Consider the following 26,870-nt stretch of genomic DNA (forward strand, 5'->3'; position numbering starts at 1 on the left):
AGCTCCTGCAACTCTTGCGCGATTTTTAGTTGTTGCGAGACATTGTTAGAAATGCCAGGTAGCTTTAACGAGGCATGCCCGCACAAAAACATACCCTTTTCATTAAGAGGAACTTCACGCCGAGAAACGTTAAATTGCGGCTAGCCAAAAACCCGAAGTAAAAAGCTCCCTTTGATGCCCAGCAAGACGCTAGGAAAACATAAAGTCCGTATCAAGCAGAATTACGAGCTACATGTCCCAGTTTAATGAGCTTGTATATAACCACCAGCAATGTTCTTATGCTCCGTTGCCATATTATCCGCGGCTAAAAAACAATCCTGCTCATAAGAAATGACAGGAAGAAGAAAAAAGAGAAGCGGGTGTGGACGGATGATCTTGTTGACAACAAAGAAATAGTGTCCTGTGTGCAGGTCTCCCAAGTGACAAGTGCACGATCAAGAGCGAAACAAAGGCGACGAACTAGAAGTAAGAATCAAGGAAAGAAATATTTGCAGTGTGTAGAAGAGAAACACGACGCTCGCGCGTCAGCTAAAGTATAGAGAACGTGGAGGCGTCGGCATGGGAGCGTCTTCGTTTCGGGACAGCATCATTAATTAGGCGGCGCCAAGCCAAGTACCCTTGAAGCCAGAAAGTCCAGCAAAAGCAACGAGAGCCTCTCATCTTGCGCGCTGTCAACAAGCGGAAATCTCTTATGCACGCACGCGCGCCTCTAGGACAAAGAGTGAGGCGAGCAAGGTTCAGAAGAGTGAACCGACAGCGCGAAAAGCAGCGCGCTGCCGGCCCTAGCATACTAAGGCAAGCTCTTGATTCCTTCCAAAGCTTGCACACCGCGGCTTCGTTTGTGGCAGTGGAAGGCTGTTGCTTCACGGTGCAGTTTTTCGCGACTGCGAAACAAACCGTGGTGGGATTGTAAGTATCGCGATGCTTGCTCTCAGCTGTTCAGAAACTGTGTATTATCAAAAACTGTGTGCCTACGCTATGCAACGTTAGAAATATTCACCTAAGTTTCAGTTTTTAAAGCGAAGCTTTATATGGCTAGGCGACATGAAAAAAAGCGTCTGTTAGTTGCCTGTCCACAGAAAACGATCATCGTCAGCATCGGCTCGAGCGTCGTCGTCTTCTTCCACAGCTGGCTCGTTGGTGGCCCTCGGGTTGCGCTCGTGCTCGGCACGCACACGTTCCACTACTCCCGCGCTCATAGTCGTTGTCTTCTTCCACAGCTGGCTCCGTTGCCGCTCATCATTCCAGCGTAGAATTTCACTTCTCTTCTGTCGTCGTAATGGCGAGGCCGCGTTTACGGCGGTATGATCCATTGCTTAAGGGGGTATGAGGCCATTCATTGTCTTACGTAACGGACAGATTTAATTTTGAAGCAATTTAATTTCGAATAATCGTAAATGGCAATGGGCAGGCGAATACTGCTAACCGCGCCACCGAGCAAACTACAGACATCGAACGCAAGCGACGACGGCGGACTGCGGGCATACCGTCAGTGACGTCGTTCTCTCCATTGCAGCGGAACGTGCGTGTAACCTCATAATTGAGAAATATTTTGATGAACCGTCGGAATTAACCCAGTGATAAACACCGGGGCCGCACGTTTCAGCTTCGCTGGTTAACCATCTTCACGGAGTGTAAGGGCCGTCGAATTTTGGTTTCCTGTTTTTTTTTTTTTCGACAGATGCCGAGGTAACGACAGACGTTGAGCTAATATGACAGCATGATTAGGGTTGAATGAAGAAGAAGGAATGGCGTCAGGGGAACGATGAAAGAGGCTGTGACAACGACGGCATTACCACAATGGGATGACAACGAGTGTATGACGACGACTGTCAGACAAGGACGGCATCGCAAGAATTGGATGACGAAGCTGGAAAGACGACGACGAAATGACGACGACTGCATCGCAACGACGGTACGACAACGAATGCTTGAGAAAGGCTGTATGGCGATGGCGCAACGATGATTCTGAAATGATGACAATATTATAACGACGACTGCATGAGGACGACTACATGACGACGATGACGTAGGATGGAATGACGATAGCTGTATGAGAAAAATGGGATGAGGAAACTGAAATGACGACGTTGAAACGACAACGACGGTCAAACGACGATGCTATGACAACGAATGTGTGCCGACGGCTGTATGACGACAACGCAATGGCAACGATGGCACAGCAACCACGTAGCAACCACGATTCAAACAGGACAGCATGATTACGATGGAATAACGAAGAAGGAATGAAGTTAATGGAAAGACGACGGGTGCAATCGATAGGTTTCGCCACCCGTGATGCACGGAGGGGAACCGAGCCTTACACCAGGTCGCGAAACGCTCCTCTCTCATTGATGGAAGCGCACTTGGTGCCAATTGCGCTCCTACAATGGAAGCACCTTCTGGTTCCTCTATCGCCTCTTCCGCTCACATTTTTCGCTTCGGAGAGCGCCTATGGCACGAAGCTGAGCCACGAGCTAAGAAAAGCTAACACCTTAATACCGCTGTGAGAACACATGTGTGAAAAAGATGTGTCGTCTGTGCTGCGCTGTCCATTTGTGTGTGTGAGTTGTGTTGTGTGTATTACTGGAGCCCGCGCCATGAATAAAAATAATAAAATTTATCAGCCCCGTGCGGGGTCATAAAAAATACAAAAGAATAAGAAGCTATCATTGCAAATACTTGTAGCTATGCTGCCTCGCTTGTTGTGGTGGATTATGGGGCCTCGCGGATAACAGAGGCGAGATGCCTTTGTTACCCTGAAGTAAAAGCCTAGCAGAAAGTTCTCAAACTGCACAGAGCTTTGCGCACCTCATAATATTATGGTATATTTCTTGACTTCTCGCAGTTATAAGCCGCTGACATGCCGTAGGTCGACGCTCACGCGATGTCATTTAAAAAATTGGAGATTCGGTACCAACCACATGAAACTTTATTTCCGAAGCAGCTTCTGCTTGTTGCCAGTTTTGCGCCACACAATCACCATAGTTCTATGAGGTGCTGAATGCGTACCATTGCGCATTTGTTTTGCTAATTACAGCAAGAAAACACTTGCCTCAAGATTAGAAAGCAGCTCACGCAGAGCTTCAGCAACGACGTAAACTGACGCCACTATTGAAACTATATTTCTGAAATACGTTCCACGTTGTCGAAAAGTTAAGACCCTGCAGCAAACGATGTCCGGTTATAACATGACGAAACAGAAGCCACGGGAAATGGAAGCCGGATCAAATGAAGCAACACAGCAGGAATTGCGAGCTACGATACAAGTGACATCCAACGCGCAACGAAAACGAAGAGACTAGGCAGAGAGAACTTGTAAAAAAACGTACGGGCTTGGTAACAAGAGCAGTAGTGCACGTGACTTCCAGTAGAATGGCAGAAAAGCAGGCGTATCACGAAACCGTACCCACACTGAGCACAGCAGAAGTAAGCACAGAAGTTGGCGGAGGAAACGACAAAAGCAGAAACGAACAAAGGAATGATATAGATTTGCGAGCACGCGTAATCAAGACAACCATGTTCCTTTTTTTTCTCCTACCGACAACGGGAAATTGAATCAGCCGCCATAATGCCGCTTCACGTTTCCTTTATCCAGCCTTTTCTCGGACCTTGTCTGTGATTGCACGCGGCGCAGAGTACGACCATTCTACGCCCGTCGTCTTGTCTATTTCCTAATTTTGTGCTCATAAAAAGCCCATCCTGCTTATCACACGACGGTGTCGACTGTTGTGCACCGAAGGCAGCTATGACCATCTTAGTGTCCATACACGCACCGTGATTTTAGGCAGAGACTCGAATGAATTATGGGATTTTATGTACCGAAATTGTACAGTGGGCTATGACAGATGGTTTAAGTGAATGCTCTGAATTAAATTTGACCATCAGGGATTCTCTATTATGCACCCAAAGCACGCCGTGACTTCCTTCTGAACAGCAAAACGCTGTAGACCCTTCTGAAGTTCAACACCATTCTCCGTTTTCTTCAATGTTCTCGATTTCTGCCTTGTGATGTTTGTTTCGCGCGTTTCTTGATGATAATTATTTTCAAAGCTCACTGACGGCAGTTTTGTCAGCCTCTTTTAAGTATCATTCATGGTAATGAATCACCTCCTTCCCGCTTCGCCATAACACATTATCTAGTGCAGCAACTTCTTCCTGTCCAAGTGATGCAGTGACGGTTTCAACCAATAGAGATTGACCAATGATGACATCACAGTTCCCTGCTAGGGTCATGCATTATATTGTGTGATCATTGAAGCTTAGCGGTAATAAATCACACGGCAGGAAGTTCGGTTCAAACGTCAGATATTATAACAATCACAAAGTGACTTCAAGACACTATCACGCCTCAGGTCTCAGCTACATCAAATACTTTGTCACATGTGAAGGAGGCTGAGCGCAAATCGGCGTTGTCATGCTCTCTTATGTAGTTGACTAAGCGAAGCGACCCGCCGTGAAACAGACGCTTTAAAGCAGCACCCAAGTTGCGTGACTAAACAGCTTCCAGGCCCCGTCAGTCAGTGAATAAATCATTAAGCTAGAAACCATGGACGAAACTAAAAGCGGGGATGCATTGATTTGGTGTCCCCAAGCGACTTCCCCCCCCCCCCCCCAAAAAAAAAAAAAAAAACACTGACCTTCAACAATAACATCGCCTTCGGTAAGCGCTGAAAGCGCTGAAGTTCTTTTTCTTTTCCTTTCTTTCTTTTTTTTTGCAGTAGGATGTAATCTTGAGAAGGACTAGCAAAATTTTGCGTCCAGAAATTGTGGTGTCAACAAGTAGCCATCCATGACTGCGAATGTTGGTCTTGTATCAGCCATAGCATACGAAACAAAGCAACGCAGCCATACCAAAACCGCACTACCCTTTCAGAAAGTACAAGAAAGAAATCGTTTGAAGCTAACGACTGCTCCGTTGAGAAAAGGTCAATTTAACTTAAAGATTCATTTTTTGCAGCACGTAGTCGTCAGTTTAAGCTTTTGGCACGGATCGGTCCGACTATGAGTGAGCCTTATTGAATCGACTCAGAGCTTGGCGATCTGTCGACGACACCACTGCAATAAGTGGGGAGAGAAGAGACACTTACACATGACGTCGAGGATGACGCTGACATCCCGGTGTCCCGGCCCACCGGAGGGGTCCTCGTAGGCGCCGTGGTAAGCGACGCAGCGCAGCTCCCGGCCATTGTGTTCCTTGACGAAGGTGTAGTCAAGCACGGACAGGGCCTGCCACGTGCCGACCTTCTCTACGTCCGTCTGGTTGGTCTGGTTGGCGAGGGCGGTCACGTCCTGGCCGTCCAGCTGCCAGCGAAGCGACGCTGGGGGATTCCCCTTGCGCGACACGCACTGGAACCTCCGCAGGTCGCCCGCCTTGGTCTTGAACTGCCCGGTCAGCGGCTGGGTGCCTTCCTCTAGCCGCGGCGGGTGCGGCTTCTCTGTAATGCGAAGAGCATGCAGATTGAGCGTAGCACATGAAAGTTGACATTCGCTTTAGTATACGCGAAAGAGGTTGAAAGCGAAAGCCTGCGCGCTGACGACACATTCATTAAGTGACTTGACATTCTCATACGAATGCGTTGTTACTTCCTGTTACTTTTTTCTCACACCAAAACGTCGTGGGTTGAACTTCCACCAGCGGTCGTGGGTTAGAGTGCCTTAATTGACTCTATCTTAATTAAAGTAGAGTTATTTAGGCTCTCGAACACACGAGCTTTGTTGGTGACCCCATGAATTTTGGTGCCTTAACGCCGGACATCGGATTTTTCGACCCATGAGCCATCTAAGGCTTTCGCCTTAAGACTATCGAATGTTAGTGTTCGTCAAGAAAACATACTCATTTTGTAGCTTTGGCGTCTTCAGGTGCTTACCTTGTTAAGACGAAGATGCGTATACACTTTCTTCTTGTGAATCGCACCACTTACATAATATTACTTGAAAGCGGGTGCTTAAAGAAATAAAGTCGAAACTTGAACTGATCTGAACGTGTTTCCCGCACTGTGGATGTCACAAAAGAACTCTAGATTCAACGCAATGTAGTGATCGTTTTCTTTTTTTTTAGAAAAGGGCTTCATTTCCTGGTGTTCTTTGAAAGGGAACTAGTATTCGATTCCAACACCAGCATTCCATTCTGGTGGTAAAGGAGGAAGAGAGATTCTGCTACAGTTAAGCCGTTCACAAATAGGGAACCAATCGCAAATATATGTGTTATGTTATTTTAACTTTTGTTATTTCAGTTCAAAGTTAGCATTACTAGCGCCGTTGAAAAAAAGAAACGCTTTTTACGCCAGCATTAGGGCGCCAAATAGAGCCCTAAGCGAGCCTAATTCGGTTACGCAAATATGAGCAGACACTTAAATTGATCAATGCGGTAACGCTACTTAGCCATCGTTGCGTCTTCAACAGACTTCCTAAATAATGCTAAAAGAGGCTGATACCCCCCCGCCCCCCCCCACCAAGGGAATTAGAATTTTCTCCAAAGAATGGAAGTGCGAACTTGATATGAATGAATGACCTATTCTGACTTTACGTTTCCAGAAGAATTTCTGCCTATGATGGCATAAGTGCTCATATAATACTTAAAAATACTGAAAAGGTACCGTACACAGTCGTCAATACACTTACCATATGTCATACGGGGAGGGTAGTCATGCTTGCTATCAGTTAAAACAGCCTTGGGGGCATTGTAACGCAATGTCTATTCTAATTTTTCTGATTATGTATAATTATTTGAGAGAGAATAATTGGCGTAAGTTTCAAGTTATGACCCCGCCAAAAATGAACGCATGTTAGGCAATCACGCTTTATGTTGAAATGAGGTGCTTAATACTGATATTTTAAAACCATCGTCTCAAAGTTGGTTGCTTAGGGGTGAGCCCTGAGCTCCATTTGAGAAAATATGTAACCAGAAGCTGCAGGCCCTGTTTCAATTTCTTTGAACAGATATATCACATTATGCATAGTAACGCTTTCCAATCCCGAATTTGTCGGGCTGCCCTTGAAACATCTAATTTCAATACGGCTGACTTGTACAACGCTATCTCTTATCTGCACGGAAGGGCGGTGCTCATCATAAGCACCATGAAATACCCTTTTGGTACATAAATTGTAGAACCATGTACAAGAGGGCGTATAACAGCAAGGAGGCAGAACATATTCATAATTATTGTCTCGGCTGTCCAAATACTAAGACAGAGTCCATCGAACACCCCAGAAAATGCATTCTCTGCGTTTTCTTTTATAGAATTCGGGTACTACTTGAAATAGTGGACGCCTTTTCTCTGCCCTCTGTAGCTTAACGCGGACGTAGAGCCGCAATTTTCATGTAGATGAGAGGAGTTGTGAACTCAAAAAGCAAATGGCGCAATCCTTTCTGTTCATTGCTCGGGCTCTCGTTATGCAGGCTTTACATCTGTGAAAGTGCTCCCAATGATCCCGCATGATTTGGTTCTCCTCATAATTTGGTCTTGAATTGGTTTCCTGCTGAGGAAATTTCTGCAATTGCAACGTGTGCGCTAAGATGCATAATTGGAAATTCGCACATTCCTGCTCAGTAATTTCTGCACACTATGCCAGACTGCATATTATATATTAGGGATTAAGTCAACATTGACGATGAACGCCACCTCCATTTACGGGCTTCCAAATAAACAGCATCATTATTTCCGCTGCATTGCATAAAAATAACTTGGTCCTTTGGTATTCTTTTGGTTTTTTTTTGGTAAGTTGTATTTTCAGCGTTTTGCTTCACGTGAGTTGTTAGCAATGATTTCAAAGAACTTACGATGTCCTGCACTGTGGGAGGCCTTGAAGCGCTGTTTTCTACGTGTGTCATGCATATATGCGAACGCGTTTAGTATGTTAAAAAAAAGCAAATCTCGTCATCAAAATTCTGAGGACTGTTTTCCTGTTTCCTATTTTGGTCAAAGGCGTAGTGAAAAAACGTAAGAAATGCATGAAATTTAAATTGTGAACTGTATAGTTGATAAACATGAACATTGCACGAGGAGGTTGCCCGCTGGATAAAATTAAGCACAATAGCACGCATAGCCTTTAGTTGTATAGGGTGTAATAACCAGCCCTTGATTAAAACCTCGATCGCTTCACATGTATTGCAACATGTACGTTGGATATGCATTTTTTTCTTTAAAATATTTACGTCAGTGCTGTGACATGCTTTCTTGCACAGTGTGCAATATTGGCTCAAGGCGTGACCGAGAAAAAAACAACACATGATGTAATATGAACGAAGATGCTTCGGAACCCTTGTGAAAAGGCAAAAAGAATGTATCAGTGCAAGTTAGGTAAAAGTACTCTAACCTTACCTCTCACAACGAGTTTCGCGACATTCGAGTTTAGGGGCGCGTCCTGCAGGGAGGCCCTGGTGACCTGGCACTGCCAGGAGCCATCGTCCTCGTCCAAGTTGACCTTGCGGATGAGCACCGAGCAGTCGCCGTCCTGCGGCTCTCGCTCGAAGTCGTACTTGTCCGGGATCTTGCCCACAGCGTAGCCATTCTTAAGCCACACGCACTCGCCTCGCCGATTCCGCACCTGACACTGCAACCGCACTTCGGTTCCAGGGTTGACCTCTGCGTCCGACGGTGTCTTCTCGAACTCTTGCACGCCGGACACCAGACCTGGAGGAAAAGCAAGAAGGAAAGGAGACACAACTGTATTAATGAAGAGTAAAGTGAAAGAGAGTTGAATGTTTAGAGGTGGCACGGCTCCTCTTTTAGACACAGCCTCTAGAGAGGTCTTTAGGTATGTGACTGGTGGACGGATCGTCATATAAAAATAAAATGTTTCTTTAGACTGTGCCAATGAAATGTTCGGAAGTCATCGTGAAAGACAGTAAGTAATTACAAAGTTTTTCTACGAGAACAAATTCGATATATAGTCACCGCATAGCCTAAAAATTCTCGCTTCTCAATAAAAAAAAAGTACATCTACGCTTGGTGAAAGGATACATTACTGCAAGCTTACACTCAATCTTCATTAAATCGCTATCCGGTGTCTAGCTTTCAGCATCTCACTTCGGCAGATTGTGGTAAGGTGCGGCACAGGCTTTGCGCGACAAAAAGGCTTCGTATTTCTAAAGCTAATCAGTGTTTGTTTGATTTTGAATAATTTTTGTAGCTGTTTCTTTGTCAGTGTCCTATTGCAGTACCACGTACTATTTGCTGACGGGGACATCAGAGCGCAATTTGTGCCGAAAAGCACGTGTCTAAACCTCTCAGTTCAATGGACTTCATCGAATCACCGCCAGCATACGACCTTCCTGAAAACGAAACCTGTCATCCACCCGTCTGTAGCAGGAAGACAGAAAGGAAAGTATACGGGTTTTTCAGAACGAAAGCATCGAAGTTGAAGAAAAATATATCCTGGTCTGGGATTCGAATCCGGGATCAACGCCTTGCCGAGGCGGTTGCTGTACCACCTTAGCTAACCAGGATGCTAGCAGATTGCAGAGCGAGGGTGAATTAGTCAACAACTCGAAACACTGAGACACTGAATATGGCAAATAAGTTCTGTGGCAGCCCGCAAGATGGAGTGAACGTTCAATGCATGATAGTTGAAATTGTCATCCACCCGACTGTAGCATGAAGCCACCTTTTTGAAACACCAAGGAAGGAAGTCACAAGGAGTGGACGAACGATGTGGTGCACATGCTAAAAATTGTGCAATACTAGCGCTAGGGCACTACACACGAGTCAGGCGTCACAAAGGCGGGCTTGATAGCATAACATGTTATGAATCCCGCCATTTTATGTCTAAAACCCCGCAAGCAAGTGCGTGCTTCGTGCACTGTGAACGCAATGGCAAACTAAATGCTGAATCTCGTTCTCACTATAGAGAAAAGAAAATCCAAAATGTACATCCTACTGGTTGCTATACACAGAGGGCCTTTTTCGCGTTGTCAAACGATGTATCAATCGTCCTCCGACTAACTACCCAGCAAGGTGGACTCCGACTGAGCGCGGAACTTGAAAGCTTCAACAATCACCACTAAAATATGGTCGGCTGCCCTTGCCTCTTGAAATCACGCCGGGCGGTCTCCATTTTTCTTCCGTTTTGAAGACAAGGTCTACTTTGGCGACTTGACACGGGTTTGGCGTGAACGGAAATCGGGGTACTTATCTCGCTTGTTGGCCAAAAACGGCCCTTTTGCGCCTCCAGAGCCTCGTAGCGAGTCGCAAAAGGTATCCAAATGTAGGTCTCAACGAGCGAAGACGCTGAAAAAACCTTAACAAGAGGGCTGTAATTGGCGCCAATATAGTATAAGATTAACCACATTGCACCATAGACTGCACTATCTCATGCAAGGCCTACTTGACATTTTAGCAAAAAAAAAAAAAAAAGACGGCGTTTCAGCCGAAGTCGACGCAAAGAAAAAAGACAACGTCGACGTACATGCGCATAGAAAAAGGTGAATTACGAAATTTGACATGAACGAAAGAAAAAGGCTCAGGCAAAACATGTATGGTCTACTAACGGAACGGAGAAAATAATGCAAACATCAGGCAATTATGTAACATTACATAATCTGTAATGTCCCAGTTTCAGCAAACATATATATATATATATATATATATATATATATATATATATATATGCCATGTACGTCAACCTTGCTTTCTTTCGCGTCAACTTTGGTTGACACGCGTTACTCTTTCTTACCAGTACTTGCTCATTTCTATATGACAAGCGAGGCAATGTGGGCTTAAGCTTTCTCTCCTATATTTGCGGATGACTAGGACGCTAGACAAAAGAGGATAAACTGGTACTATGCCGCTATGGAAGCAACAAGCTTAAGTATATGAAGCGGTTTGAGAAAGCAAAAGAAAGAAATACAAGAAAGAGAGACAGTTAGGCAGCGAGTTTCTTTTTTTTTCCCCTTTTTTTTAACAGAGCAATATTGCAAGGGGTTTCTGTGCTTTTCTTCCTTAGCTCGTAGTTTCTTGTTTTCCTTTCTTTCGGTTCTTTCACGACCTGTTTTTCTACTGGCACTTTTCTGTGAGAGTTGTTTTTCCGGCCCTAATTACTAGCTCTTTTTCCTCGTTCAGGAAAGCTTTGCTCGCGATCTTCAAACTATATTTTTTTATGTTTACTTGGGGTAAGGAATTCCTTGGCTGCATGGCTAGATTTTTTAGCTCCACTTCCAACTCGTATGCTATGCAGAGTAGGAACGCTCAGAATAAAGGAATTTCGCCTCCAAATTACTTTTTAACTCGAGGAGCTTGGCCAAAAACCTTACGCGTTTTTCTTTTTACCTTGTGCCGCTAGCACCTTATCGAAAACATAGCGCTCATTCTGTATATCTTTCACTTGTTACAAACCCAGAAGGTGATCGCAAGATAGCGGAAGACATAGTTGTTCAATTAAGCACACCACCTCTATTACATTCTTTTTATAGTTTTATTCGTCTCCCAATGTATGGCACAAGCTTGAGTGTCACAGTTTCGGTTGGCGCACCAAGTGTGTCCTCGCGTATCTGGACTGCCCTCCGATTGGTTTGTCATGCTTTTGGCTTGGTGTGCTGGTGTATGTATATCGTGTTTCAGTAGTCGTCATTCAGGCTTCCCACCATTTCATCGACTGCCCAAGCGCCGCTAACGTCTTCTCTTTTCGTTGCGCAGCTCCATCGCATCGCAGCCAATTAACTCCAACAAAGAACTTCCTTGTTTGTGCTCCGCAATGACTAAATAATTTACTTCTTTCTTTTTATTCAATTCGTCCGCGTTCTTTCGCCTCCGCATTTATCGTCGTCGTTAAGGGCGAGCTAATTACGTAGCTTACGCTAGGAAATGAATTAAGATAGGCTGAGGCTTCCAAACAGAGGGCGTATTCCCGGATGAGCATCACCCCGTACTGTGACAGGAGTCGCTCCAGAAAAGGTGGTTGCTCCCCGCTAATTAGAAAGAGCGTGCCAGGCATTGGCTCAGCTTCAGAGTTTCATTCGTACTTCGCGCAGAGCGAGTCCAATATCGTGAACGTTGGCTCCGAGAGACTTCTTCATTTTTCAACTAGACAGCTAGAAGGTGCCAATTACGGTAGTCGGTTCAGCCTTGATGGAGGTTCGCGTTGCTATGAAATGCTTTAAATATATATAATGCACAACTGCGGCCTTCGGCAAAGCTATTCGGAACTGCTTGTGAAATATTCTTGCATGTTTTGAAACTGAGCAGTGTTGTGCAGCCCCGCGACCCGATGAGCTGCCTAACCTCGACTTTTGCAGCTGAAAAATCTTGTGCGCCCTCTCTTTTACAGCGAAGTGTTTATTACGGTTAAATACGGTGGGAAAATATTCATTCTGACGTCCGAAAGATCCGTTAAAGAAGTCCGCAAGAAATATTCGTGAGAATTCATTCAAAGAGCCATTAGAGATAGCGCAATATAGTTTAGGGGATGGTTGAGCATGTCCAGGGGAGGTGTGTGTTATGTTTAACAGCATCGCGTAATTAGGCGCATTGTAGGAAATTTCCATATTGCAGTTAGGTGCGCTTTAGTGTTCTCACCAGTGCATCACCAAGAAACAATCCGGCGTGCCAAGGTAAAGCTTGGCACGAAACAAATGTTTCTTTCGGAAATGTTTTAACGTCGCATCTTCAGTAGGAGTCGTGCAAGAACTCATCAAAGTTTCGCTAAACGATGTTCTTCTCGATGCGTTCCGGCGGACTAAAATATTTTATGTTTGAAAGATTTTGAGCTAAAAGGCGAACTAAAATTAAACTTTGCAGCAACATCGCATGTGCTACGAGTAACATATTAGGCAATTGTTAAAATTTTAGCTGCTCTGACGGCAACCTAGGTATTTCAGTTTCCAAGTTACCGTTGGAGCCTTCGCAATGTTTCTCGGAGAAATAAACCAAATTTGAGTATTGCTGCTGTAAGCAAACGGTTTAAATGCATACACAAGAATCGATGTATATTAATATGTGGCCAATAAATTTATACTCATAAGTTTCAAAATAAGCTTTATCAGAGATAATTTTTGCACGAGGTCGCGCTTAAAACGCTGCCAGTGGAACAACCGTGGCTCGGCACTGCGTGCGGAGGTAGTGAAGAGTATACCACTGTGTTGTGATTAGACGAAACTGTGGCCATTTGGCGGGCGCCTTGCAATAACCGAGAAGGCTACTGTGCTACACAGGTTTAAGCTACATGTATACTGTAACCCGTGGAACCTTGCGGTAGCACAGTGAGCTAACTAAGCTCCGCCATCCCTCTGCAACTCCCCCCCTGAACTTGGGGTATCTCGACCCGCACTCCCAGAGCATGTATGCTAGAGTGTAGGTCTGCCCGCAGGATGGGCAGGCGCGGTCGCGATATACGTCAGGGTAAACTTCGTGCAGAACGGCCAGACACGGATATGTGCCGGTCTGTAAAAGTCTAAGCGAAACAGCTTGCGCGCTATTCAATTTGGGGTGAAACAATAAATGCGCGACAGCGCAGGGTGTTCTTGTTCAGTTGAGGTGCCATATACACGTATAAGGGGAGGCACGTTCACGATACGGAATAACAAGATGAAAAACGTGCAGCATTCCTCGAAAAGATACGTTGCCACGCACAATTAATATATGCACCAACTACAGCCAGTACTGGAGGTGGTCACGCTCTTCTAGAACAATGGCAGAACATTTGCAGGGCAGGCTTGGGCTGGAAGCTATTCGATTTAGTTATACATTTTTAAAGTGTCCGGCAGCATCCATCTCACGATAAATGTCGACGTTCATGCGATTATCATTGAAGCAATGTAGCGACGCATATTATTGACAATGACGAAACGTGTCTTCGGCATTGGCTATCTATCTATCTATCTATCTATCTATCTATCTATCTATCTATCTATCTATCTATCTATCTATCTATCTATCTATCTATCTATCTATCTATCTATCTATCTATCTATCTATCTATCTATCTATCTATCTATCTATCTATCGACAGACATACAGACACGTTCAGCCTTAGGAAAGTGTGTGAAGCACCATAAGAATGCTTATCTCATTAAAATATTCTACAGCTGGAAATGCAAGTTATATATACAATGTGCTGAAGAAAGTACAATAGGGTGACTGAAATTCGGACAGCATCCATAAAGAAACAACAATTAAGCCAGACAAGCAAGATAAGGTGATGCAGGGGACCATTGGAAGGCGGAGACATGTTGTGACGCCAGCGGGCAAGGAAGCAACAAGCACCTGCCATCGCCACCGATTGCAGCCGCTGCCAATCAAAGTGCAGCCGGCGGAAAGCGGTTCGACGAACCGGAAAATCGACACGACACGCCACAACAATAACCACCAAAGTCTCCTAGGGGACGGGACAGCTGGGAAATCACTGGCGACGGTGGGAGTAAGCGCCGCCGTGGACGGGGTACTAAAGTCAACACCAGAAAAAAAAGACGGATACTTACGCCCATAGGACCAAACACACAAACACGACCGGCACAAGAACGAGAGCACCTGCACAGGAGTATGGCAGGTACAACTATTGAAGCGAAGGAAAAAGCCTCGAAACAGATGGGATGAGCGTACGATGTTTTCCGCAATCGCTCTTCCCTCAGACATTACTGAGAAGGAGAGGATATTATATCCTTCTATCCCCCACGAAATACTTGCGTGCGGCTAGCGCGTTTCCGATGTCGCAAGTGTGGAGTGATCTTTGCGTCAACTGATCAAACTTGAACAGCTTCAAAAGTAGTGATACCAGCGACATGTTCTGCAGGTGGCTAAGTGTGAGTTCTCCTTATTAAAAATGTTAGTATTGATACTACGATTGTGCAAAAAATAAAGAAATGAGAAGTTACTGCTGTAAATGCAAAAGTAAGTCGCAGTTCTATACATTCATAAACACGCACCGCAACAGACTGGTTCAAGGGGCAATGTCTTTCGAACTTGTGCGCGTTCCCAGCTCAAGCGCAGTATATTTTATGATTTCAACGTTATATTACATCAAAATCACTTAGCACAAAACAAAAATATGTTGACGAAAATGGAACTACAACGTAAACAAATCAAAAAGAAAATTATTCAGAAAGCATGCTGTTAAGCATTGGAGAGTGCCACTCCTGCCTCCTGAGCAGCTCAAGAACTCCTGGGACCGTCCAGCAGGAACTCAACCGGCTTATCGCACCGAGACTAACTTGTACCGCTTAAGTTCATCGTCCATGAGTGGGATAATTAGTATGCAAGAACACGGACGAACGCTCAGCACTCGGCTATGCGCGCCTGATCCCGCCCTCAGAGGCACTACGACGTTGTATGGAAGGCTCGTAATCGCCACTCGAGAAAAGGAGCTTTCGTGTCCTCCTTGGCATTTCTTCGTTTTACACGTTGCTGTTTAATGCAACGGGTGATGCCACAAGGTTTTCCGTCTACATTATCCGCCATATACTCGGTCAACTCGCGCAGTCTCTGGAGGCCTACATTTTTTTCTCGGTAAGTCCTGCACTGGGACGTTTACAAATACATCTAAGAACACACTACCCGACAAAAATGTGCGGAAGGAAGATACGTGTGCGTAATAATCAGACACAAGCTTTTGCACTGGTCTCTCCGGGCAAAGAAGACACCAACGCCTATACAGCTTATGCACCGATAGGTTTGTTTTGCCACACACATTCTGCAGATGCGGCAGAGCAGAACCTACAGGCTAGATATCTGTAAAAAGTCCATATTGGCGCCAGTGTTGCGATGGGTGCATCTGTTAACACATGGCTTTTTTAGATGCGAAGCAGCTTATGGCGGGGGCTTTGTCCGTCCCTCCCGCGGCGTCCCACACCCCCACAGCGCATGTGCGTCCCCTCCCCCTCTCTCTCCTCTGTTACGCTCCCCCCTTTCTCTCCTCTAGGAATCCTCTACGGAGCGGCGCCCGCGTGCCACGCCCCCACAGCGCATGCGCGTCCCCTCCCCCTCTCTCTTCTCTCCTACGCTCCCCTTTTCTCTCCTCTAGGAATCCGGAGCGGCGCGCATGACAGGTGGTGTGACAGCTGCATACTCCGCTGGGGGCGCCACAGTAGTTCCGCGATATGAAAATGACATAGCGCGCTCGCCTCAGTCTCTCTCCTGTGCAGCGCCGCGATGAGCGCTCGGGCCGCTGCCGCGAAACCATCTCCCGCTCAAGCTAACCATCTCCCCGCTGCTTCGCATCCACACATGGTTCCCTTTAGCGGGAGATTGGGTAATTTTTATTTAACGTGCATGGGCGTAACCGTTCACCCACCGTTATGCCTCAATAGCTATAGCGGTCTGCTGCTGTGCATGAAGTCGCAGGTCTGATACCCATCCACGGCGGTCGCAATTTGCTGTAGGTGGAATGTAAAAACGCTCCTGTAACCAGATTCGGGTGCACGTTCGGGAACCTTGGGTGGTAAGAATTAATCCGCAGTCCCCAACTACGGCGTCTCTCATAGCCCAGGAGATAACTTTGGACATGAAACCCCACAATTATCGTCGTTAAGAGGTGTTGTCACACTAATTCCCCTTCGAAATGGTTCGAGTACGGCGGCAGTCAAAGATCTATTCACCAGCGGAAGGCGCTATGCTGCACGAAGCATTCAAAAATAACGGGCAGGAATCTTAACTGAAATACAGAACAGGGCGAAAAGCAATAAAGCACGAATAATATAACGGCCGCACATAAATTTATCAACACACACTTCTGAACCCGCAAATGTTGAGCTAAGAATAAAGGGAATACTAGTAGATACTGGCCTCTCATTTTGCTTGAATAACTTTTCTGTTGCAGAATTGCCAGTGCACTGCTGGAAAATGTTTATTCTTTTGATATGGAGTATTCTGGGTCAAATGTATGAAAAATACCAGAAAAACTTTGCCCGACAATATATTATCGATTTCATTCGCATAATTCTAACTAGAATAGTCTTAATCCTCATCACACACACGGCAGCACCTGACGGTGTTTGTCAATAAATGTGTGATCTTTCTGTACAAAGCAGTGTTCTTTTACAAAACTTATTTACAATTTTTGTAGACAAGTAAATCCTTAGATTGCGAATGAAATCACTGGTATTGAAACAGTTCACTGCACGTCTCGTATGTAGCTCCATTTATTACAGCATTCATGGCCCCTATGCAGCATGTCAACCCTGGAAGGACCCAAATACCGTGGGCTCGCTCATTCCGGAAACATGAAGTAACGTCTAGATGTTCAACACGAGAAAACGGGTTCTATCCTGGCCGCAGCCACCACATTTCGATGCGGGCAAAAAAAAAGTGCTCGTGCTCTTCCATTTAGTATAGCAGGTTTAAGTGAAGCATTCAGAAGCAACAGGAGAAAACATGTTTCGCCGCGCAGCTTGTAGACTACAGGACAGATACTTTACTGCAGTGCTTGGATGCACTTGCTCACAACGTCACATAATAGGTCACGTAAAATTAAGCAAGCACTTTGGGAACAGTTTGGTTCGTTAGTTCTATTTTTTGATATATTTCTTAATTACACATAACGTAGGGTTATTAATATCTTCTGGAAAACAACCAATAATTACAATCAGTGCCTTCTCAACAGCGGAAGTAGCCAAATATTTGAAAAGAGACTAAGTTCTCACGGAAATTAAGAAAACAAAATAGCTGCTTCCAGCGTATGTAAGAAATAAAATATGAGACGTTAACAAGCCACAAAAAAAGGAAAACATTGAAGAACGGCGCTAAGTTCGCGTGGAGTAGTTCCTGCCCAATACATCAAAGAAGCTCGGGACAAAGGCGCCGCCTACAAAGAAACCACGTCACTATAACGAAGCTTCGCTAGCTCGGAAGTCAAAAGGAACGCCGCGAGAAGCCTTCTGATTGGTGCAGAGATACTCGAGCACTTCATATGTTGACGTACTGATATGTGTAGTCGGTAGCGAGAAGTAGACTCGTTCCAATTACGTGTGAGGATTGCGTACCTATCTAAGCAAAGCAGACTTAAAAAGATCAGAGCGGTGTGCGGTGGAAGGAGAACCAGTGGTGCAACACTACGAACACAGGAACATGGAGTAACAGGACGTAAGCCAATTACCAACTGAAGTTCATTCACGGAAAACATGCCCTTTAAGCGCAGCCTGCAATCACCCAGTAAAAATATCATACTAGAAAGAAAAACGCAAAATATTTCTTTTTAAAAAGCAGCATATCATGATCCTAGCAGCGAAGCACTATAAATGATGCGATCAACGCGAATGAAGACCGTCATCGAAAAAACAAGAATTTCTTCTCGGGAAGAACCAATGAAGGCATGCTGATGAAATTTCCCCTTCGCGTAATGCAATACGCTTTGCTGACATTACACTCTATCTTGTTCTTGGATTTTCCAACGAAATGGGTTTCACGAAACAATGTAGGAAAAAAACAACAATATTTGTAATGTGAGGTCAGACGACTACCATAGCCATTCCTGAGGTTTACTTAGGTTCGCGTGCCCTGTCGTTGAAGCAAAACAAGATTCTATACTTTGGTGTACAACATCGTACGCACACGCACGCGCACAAGCAATCATTGATATGAGCCAGCTAAATTGAAATTACCAACTTAAAAATCTCGCATGTCTAGATAATAGTATGTTACATTGTGTCATGAAAGGAAAAAAAATTAACATCCGACCGTATGTACCACGAAGATACAAAACGTAAACTTCATGCTACATACGGGTGGATGTCAATTTTACCTTTCATGAACCTTCCTCCACCTTGTGGAATTCCGCAGAATTAATTTGCCCTACATTGTGCTGTCATTACGGCGCTTTAAAAGTTAAACAGCGAAAAACGCCCGTTTTTCCCTTGTAACCTTGCCAAAGAAAGAGTTCGAAAGCCGTTGTCTGCTTTTCCCATTCCATTCCCGCGTGATGGCAAAAGTTACTTTCATGAATGTTTGCCGCCGTATAAAGTGTCCGGAGTTGTAGTTAGACTTACCGGTTCCCTTTTATTCTAACCCACTTTTATGAAACGTCATTTGCTTTATTATGTCTTTTCATACTATCCAGGTCACCTGAGAAACGCTTCGTAAAAAAAAAGAAAGGATCCTAGTTGGAAGAAAAGAAAGATTTGGATTGGGAAAGGTAGGTTGATTTGGATTTAGAAAAGCAATCATCTACGGTTTTACAACCCGCCGTCGTCATAGACTGAAAGGCAGCCAGTACACGGGAATTACGCATACAAAATCTCTACGACGAGCAAAGCTTCTAAAATAAAAATAAACTACAACGAATAGACAGACACGGCATGGGTCCTCGCAGTCTTCTAAAAAGACCTTTTCATCCATCATGCTCGCGCCAAGAGTTCCAGCGCACGTCAGCGACCTCCATCATAGCGCGGGGTGCAACTTCATTTTCATGCATTTCTTTCGGCTTGGTTGATCGGCTTCGCATGATGTGGCACACCAGGTCTACTTCGTTGCTTCATCCCGGATTTCCAGGCGTTTGAATTGAAGCACAGCTACGCTGGGTTCGACGAATAAATTTACTTGGCTTCCATGAGGACGACGCGTCAATGGCAGCTGTAGCTTCGCAGTTGTCGTACAAAGGTGCCTGCTCAGAACAAAGTGCCCTAGTCCGGCGTGTTTGCTCTATTCATGCAAGCTTTCCTTTTTATTTCAGCTTTTTTTGAATAGGTAAAGCCATGTCAGAGCTTTCCCATTTACATCAGGGGTGAAGTTTGTTTCTCAGCTAAATAATATACTGTTATCGATGATACCAAGTCCTGATGCCTCATGTATAGCACGCATTTGTTAGAACGTTTTCCAGTTTCTATTTGTATCGGCACCGGTGCGCTCACTGTGACAACACGCTCTGAGATAAGAAAGAGGAAAATAAACCGATCAGAAAATGTTGTTTTGAGCTTCTTTGAACGTCTGCAGCCGCAGAGAAATAAATTATCTAACGTATAAGAGCATAAAATTGTGACAAGAATGGTAATAAAAGATACAGTTGAAGAAATCCTTTCAACCAGGCAAGGACCGCATAAGCAAAAGAAAAATAAAATCTGTCTTCTGAAGCTGGTGAAACAAACCAGAAGCCAAAGAACTCTGCCGCTGACCGAAATGTGGCATCAAAGCAACCACTTATTTCAGTGCATTTCAATCATTATTCGAACGCATAGCAAACAACTGTAAATTTCGGTACCTTTACAACCACATTGCAGAAACAGTATTCTTAATAAAAGTTGCTTACTACGCAGAAGCTAATTTTCAAGAAAGCTCCTAACGGGGTAGACTCGCATCTCACATGCATGGGCAGCCTTTGAGACACGGCTCAAGTACCACATGGGAGGTGCTTCTTTTTGAATAACAAAATTATAAAACCCGTAGCGAATGATACACATTTACAGTTTGTTTTTAAAGATATCTCTATACGAAGCAAATACCAGTAAGGCATGTTTCGAGAAGCAACTACGAACAAAAATTGTTCTCGGTGCCCGTATGTTTCATCGGCTCACTGAGAAATGAAGAAAGAAACCACAGAACAAACACGACTGCAAAAAAAAGGGGGGTCTTGAAAACCGAGCGGGCTCGCAGAAAAACCGTAGAGCTTTTTCCAGGAGCGATAAATTAAATTTCGAGAGTCGCTCCCCACCGCGGTTCGACGTCAGCGGGACTCTTGATGAATTTCCGGCTGGCTAGTCAGAAACGATATCTGGCCACAGTTGAGCGTTAGCCGTGCGAATCCCACAAGCAGGGCGATGCGACGGACAGCGAAGGAGGAGAGGGCAATAGCAAGTCACCCATAATTCGGTGCAGTGCTGCTTGCGTTGTTTAATATGCACCGGGATATTACATAGCTCACGCCGAGGATGTTTGCGGTACTTGGTAACACATCTCTCACAATAGGCATGAGGAAACCGGAATGGGTGCTACAATGTAGTCGGGTAAAAAAAAAGAAGGTACAATAGGAACAGCTTGAGAAGCGTCGGTGCAGTAAAGCGTTGAGTATCTGGACGAAAATTTCACTCGTCAGATACATATCTTTCTGTGCACGTGGCGTAACCAGAGCAAGGGAACGTGGGCCTGTACCAGAACAAGGATCGGTATATTTTATTAACCACAGTAAAAGCAGCTAAGCACTGATTACAAGCATACAAGCAAGAGATAACAACCATCGATATAAACAACAGGCTGAAAACAGCCTCGAAATGAAGTCCTCGGTATCCTACTACCTTTGTGCCCTGAGTAGCCGCGTCTTAGAATTCACTCTTATTAACTTCTTGAAGGAAGACATGCGCTATTTCGGTGCCTGTGGAGTCCAATAATTCAATCAGCAGGATGAATAGTATGGCTGGCTGATGACAGGTCTCAAAGCACAAATTGGTGCTTCATTGGCATCTATTATATGTGCTGTCAAATGTTTGTTATTTTACGCCCGGATGAACAAATGATCTGACCATCGCAGGCCAGTATAAGCCAAAGCCATGCTCATAGCTGTCAACTTACTCGATTTGTTCAGGAGACTCTCGAATCCGACCAGTCCTCCCGATTGTACGGACATGGTCACAAACCTCCCGAGAAATTCCCCCCCCCCCCCCCCCCCCCCCCCCCCCCCCCCCGAGAAAAAACAGAGAAAAGAAAAAAAGAAACAACTGCATCACGCAACAAAGCCGCATCGTAATTTCCATTGTGCACTAGGTATCTAGCCGAAGTCAGATTTAAATCCAAGCCATTTCTGTGTAGGCACACTTGGCCTGCTAGGTTCGCTTCAGATTCAGACATGCGGTGAGGACTGCGCGTATGGCAAGGGTCCAATGGGCGTTGAATCCAGACTGGCTCCCTTAAGCCAGTTTCGCCGCTGTACAGATTTAATAAGCGGTGAAGCATATAAGGAGTGGAACGGGGTTACGGTCATGGGAGAGTATGTGTGCCTTAATTCTACACGCACGCACGCACGCGCACGTCATCTCCGTTCAGAGTACGAGCACCGATAGATATAATAACCGTACTGGTAGCCATTCGGAGCTCCTGTAATCCAGAATATATATATATATATGTATATATATATATATATATATATATATATCATAAGAAGCCAACAAACAATAACACCAAGGACAACATAGGGGAAATTACTTGTACTTACTAATTGAATGAAAGAAATTATAAATTAATGGAAATGAAAACAGACGAAAAAACAACTCATTCAGTTGTTCTTTCCTTTTTCATTTTCATTTTTCACAACTCACCATTAAGCTACCACGGAGCCGTTTTGCCATCCGCTTTATGGGGTATTTATGTTTTACAACTTTAACTCTGGGAGTGTTAGCCAGCACCACCACTCACAAACCTAGGGGCGGATATGGAACATCCTTTCTGCCGCCGGCGTCACGAGCACGTGATCTTTTTGGGTGATGGCAACTGGTCAATAAACCCACATATGCTACCTGAAGGCATGAATGTTGCCGGATTAGAGCCTTCGTTATGTAATGAACGCGAAGAAAGAGAACCGAGGGGCCCGATTTTTAATAATCATATCATAAGAAGCCAGCAAACAATGACACCAAGGACAACATAGGGGAAATTACTTGTACTTACTAATTGAATCCATCTGTTTTCATTTCCATTAATTTATCATTTCTTTAATTCAATTAGTAAGTACAAGTAATTTCTCCTATATAACCTTGGTGTCATTGTTTGGTGGCTTCTTATGGTATGATTAATAAAAATGGGGCCCCTCAGTTCCCTTTCGGCTGGTTCATATATTAAATGATAAATCAATCAATAAATTAAGTAAATCGATATATATATATATATATATATATATATATATTGATTTACTTTATTTATTTATTTATTTATTTATTTATTTATTTATTTATTTATTTATTTGCTACAAACGTAGCCAATGAAGTAAATGCCCGCAGTGCTTCACTTTGTGTCTGCAGAGACGCGCCTGGTTTACATACTTGGAGAAGCAAAATCAGCATCAGCCATCAGTTTCTAGAGCAGCCTGAATCAAGTACCCACTACAGCTTCTGATAACATGAGCGAGATTATAAAACGAGTCAGGATATCAACCAATCAATCAAAAAATCTAAAATTTCGTTTACTCATAAAACGCAAATAATATTAAGGAACGAGAAGGCTGTGCGTTCAATTAAGTGGATCAAACCCACGTAACAGCTGGCACAAATACAACGAGCATCTCCAGAAAAGCAAAAAGTCCCAATATAAGGGCGCACAGATTTACTGCAGGTGAGGATACTTAATTCGCAGTGCGTTTTAGAGCGACACTACGTGGACAAGCACGTGGCCTCCCGCACAACCGATTTCTGAGAGAGATAAACCGTGGCTCTTCTTTCATCGCCGTCATCAGTGCATCTAAATCAATTTTCACTGCTTGCGCGCAGGCCTATTACAACGACTAGAAGGACAGATATAAGGTCACGGCACGAGGAGCAGTAGCGTGCAGTGAGCAAGAACTCTGCTGCAGGCAACTTCTGATGGGAATCAACGATGCGGAGGCACGTTTCGGTCTAGTGCATATAGGATGTCCGGAACACCGGAGGGAAGATTAGCGAGAAATTGATTAATGCCGCTACTTCGAACGCTGCCTTGATTAGCTGCACGCTCCCTGCACGACAGCAGCTCCGCGCCAGGAGGGAGTCAAGCACTCTCGTGTTAGCGCGGACTACGTTAGAGGCAGCGACTTTCTGACGCGTAAAATGATTACACTTTCTTAAACGGCTCACTTTCTTTTCGTGTGTTACTTGAAATCTTGGAAGTTCCAGAGTGAACATAAGAGACGCGGCTCGTGAAAGATTTAGTAAAAGTCTCACCAAAAGTAATTAGCGCTTAGAATCTCAGAGGCCGCCCCTTTTTTGTGTTTCCTTCGTGCGCTTGTGTATATGTGCTTGCGCGTGTGTAGGCCTGCGTTTACACAATTTCAGAAAAAGATTTAGACCTTACATTATTTTGTGTGAAAGTGTTTTGCTGCTTAATTTCTTGCCAGTGAACCTCGGCCTGTGCTGACCAAATAAGTTATTACGCTAGAAGCGGTGGCAATAGGCAAGTGCCAGACAAATATATACGAATGTGGCCGGCAGATGACAAACTGCACTTACAAATAAAAGGTTTTGTGAATTGGGGCGGAGTATTTTCATTTGCTTACGCTAAGTAAACACCCGAAGGCTTTTTTCCATGGACGCGGCTCCTTCAGCAAGCATCGCCGTTGCCAATTTCAGTTCAAGCTGTGAACCTTGTGAACTGAATTTGCGCCCTGGTATAAAAGAGCAGAATACGTTTTTGGGGAGAGGTTCAAGTCCAGGGGGAGCATATTAAGGCGATGTAGAAGTAAGGACTTTTTAGGGAGGAAGTAAGAAAAAATAGAGCGAACTTAGTGATCACTATGTGCTTTCTCACTCCCTCCTACAAAGTTTCATTTGCACGTAGCGCTAATACGTACCCCCTAAACTGGTATCAAAGAGTCGCAAACTTTACAAATGATATGACCCCATGTGTGTCATTATCACACAAGAAAGCATGTCTTGCATAATAACTTGTCAAAGTAGGCGTAATCTTTCAGTGCTTCGAGGCTTTCTTGTCTAAACCTTAACTATATTTCTCTTATCTTATTTTGCTTCCTGTGCGCTTCTATAAAACCTCTAATTTAATTCCCACCTGGCACTTACGCAGATTGTAGGTGTTCATTAAGGTAAAAAAAAAGACTGTGCTATCTCGCATATTAAATGAGTGTAGTCATCAATCACTCGTCTTAGTCAGTATGCAGTTTAGGCTTTACGCGCAGCGCTGTATGAATGTTAGTCTAGCATTCGAAGCTGTCCCTTTTGTTTAAATATGTTCTGTCACAAACGCCCCACACAAACTAACTCAACTTTATCCACTGTCCTCAAACAATGCCTTCTGAACTACCGGCCTTATTGAATTTTTGAAGTGCCAGAACATGAACGCAGACCACAACAATCTTTTCTAACTCCTGAAAACGAATGACTGCAATGTCGAGCTATAGGTCGGTTTCTCTAGACCTATAGTTTTGCTACCAAACTCTAAACTCAGCTATCATGCTGCTAGAAGCTATATATTGGGTATGTCCGAAAAATATTCCTACAGCACAGTTTTGAAAGCCACAAGAAAGCCTTAGAACAGCTACTAGAACACAAGAAACCTTTACACGATGCAATACGGAACATATAGGTTGGCGAGGCTTGCAAAGCAGTTCTGCGACACTGTTTTTCTCTTAGCAGCCTCGGTTTCTTACAAACTGGAAAATAAACTTTAGAGACTTGATTGATGTACGTCGTTCTATATGTTTTCGATCGGAGCCACCTGTCAATAGTTTTGCGACTGTGGACCTTCAGAGAAACAGAAGCACACAAGAAGTAGATAACAAAGTAACGTCCCGACGTCATGAATAAAAGTAATTTTACTTTTGAGTGACAAAAATTGTAAAGCTTCGTGATTTGTCATGGGTCTAGAGATTATCAGCTTGAAGACTCTGTTGCAGACATACAGCCTACCTTGCGTCCGCAATACGGGCATGCCAATAAGTGCACTACGGAGTAGCTGAAGACAGTGATTCTGAGCAACGATACTTGGAACAAATGAATTTGAAGTTATTTATTGCTCCAAACATGTACATGTTTGAGAAGAAGTGCAAGAAAGCCGTAGGGCTGCGGTTTAACGTTGCTCCGTCATCCCACAATGCACTACCGCGGTGCAATAATGATTCAGTTCAAGCGCCTAAATGATGCCAGTTGACAGTAGTATTTCTGATCATCCCCCTTCTTTTGTTTGCACATTTTTTACCGCTAAGTCGCCTAAACAGACCAACTAGCCGAACAGTTCCTCGTTCTTAGGCTAAAAAAATTAACACCTTTAAGAGGGAGGACAACCGAGCTACCGAGCGCCTTTATTCCAAAAAGGAAACGTGCCAGCCCATGTGCGAAGAAGCAGAAAATCAGGGATGATGCACCATCATAAAAAAACGAAACGAAATTATGGCTAATATAGTTATGAAAACGATGAACTACGGTAATATTCCATGCAATACATATATATGTACATATGAATCACCACCAAATCAAGAAGCTCACCTGTCAGTTATATGAAACTTCTTTTGTGTCGACAGGAGTGTAAACGATTTGGTGATTGACAGCCATAAGCGGCGTGATGACGTAGTACGTGCCACTATTTGTGGCGCCTTTGTACGTAAGAATTAGATTTGATTGTAAAGTTGCAATGTCTAATAAGAGGGTTTCCTTAACTTTATTATTTATTCTTATTATTTAAGTGAACTTGAGTTTTATGGAGAGTAAGCATACCGTATCCATAAGTGTTGATATCACCTTCATGATGGGAAACATTGAACACAAGAGGCACAGAAGGTGCATGAAAGGGTACACATGGGCAATAGGTCTCAGACCATCTTTACGCCAAGACTAAAACCTTCAGAACATTTCTGAACTCGAGCTTGTAGCTGCGGCACATTTCTGGCTTGTGGAAAAACATAAACTGCGCATTGCGCACTATACAAAAGCGTTGCTGGTCTTTCTGAGGTCAACACGCCTTAATGTATGCAATACATTTATTGCATATGTATATGCCTGTGAGTGATGTACGGTTTGTGTGTTTATGTGATAATTGTTTATGCCACAACTATCACCCAGAACCTGGAGTGTCATGCCAGGCAATTCACCAGGGTAACATATCCAGCTTGTCATTACGTTTCTAGCTCTCTTTCTCCTGACGTTGTTTTTTCCATACTAAATGTTATTAGGTAATTCGCGACAAATGAGTAACCAAATCAAGGATGCGCTAATAAAAGATTGTATTGACAAATACACTTATTCGTTGTGATATTTTTCATGAGCGGTCAAATAATGGTGGTACGAGCCTCTTGACCGATAGAACATTGACTATGTTTCTGTG

At 44.2% G+C, this 26,870-nt stretch overlaps 1 protein-coding gene across 3 annotated transcripts in view; it reads right to left on the reverse strand.

The window, feature by feature from the left end:
* LOC119456291 (hemicentin-2-like) overlaps positions 1-26,870 on the reverse strand; it is a 346,474-nt gene that overhangs the window by 42,579 nt on the left and 277,025 nt on the right. For all 3 annotated transcript variants that reach the window (XM_037717982.2, XM_049669707.1, XM_049669708.1), the window contains exons 2-3: positions 8,325-8,636; positions 5,091-5,438 (exon numbers count right to left, since the gene is read on the reverse strand). In XM_037717982.2, coding sequence (XP_037573910.1) covers positions 5,091-5,438; positions 8,325-8,636 — 660 coding nt within the window. The remainder of the gene's footprint in view (positions 1-5,090; positions 5,439-8,324; positions 8,637-26,870) is intronic.

The sequence above is a fragment of the Dermacentor silvarum genome, chromosome 6, assembly GCF_013339745.2.
Source record: "Dermacentor silvarum isolate Dsil-2018 chromosome 6, BIME_Dsil_1.4, whole genome shotgun sequence".
Taxonomy (NCBI): domain Eukaryota; kingdom Metazoa; phylum Arthropoda; class Arachnida; order Ixodida; family Ixodidae; genus Dermacentor; species Dermacentor silvarum.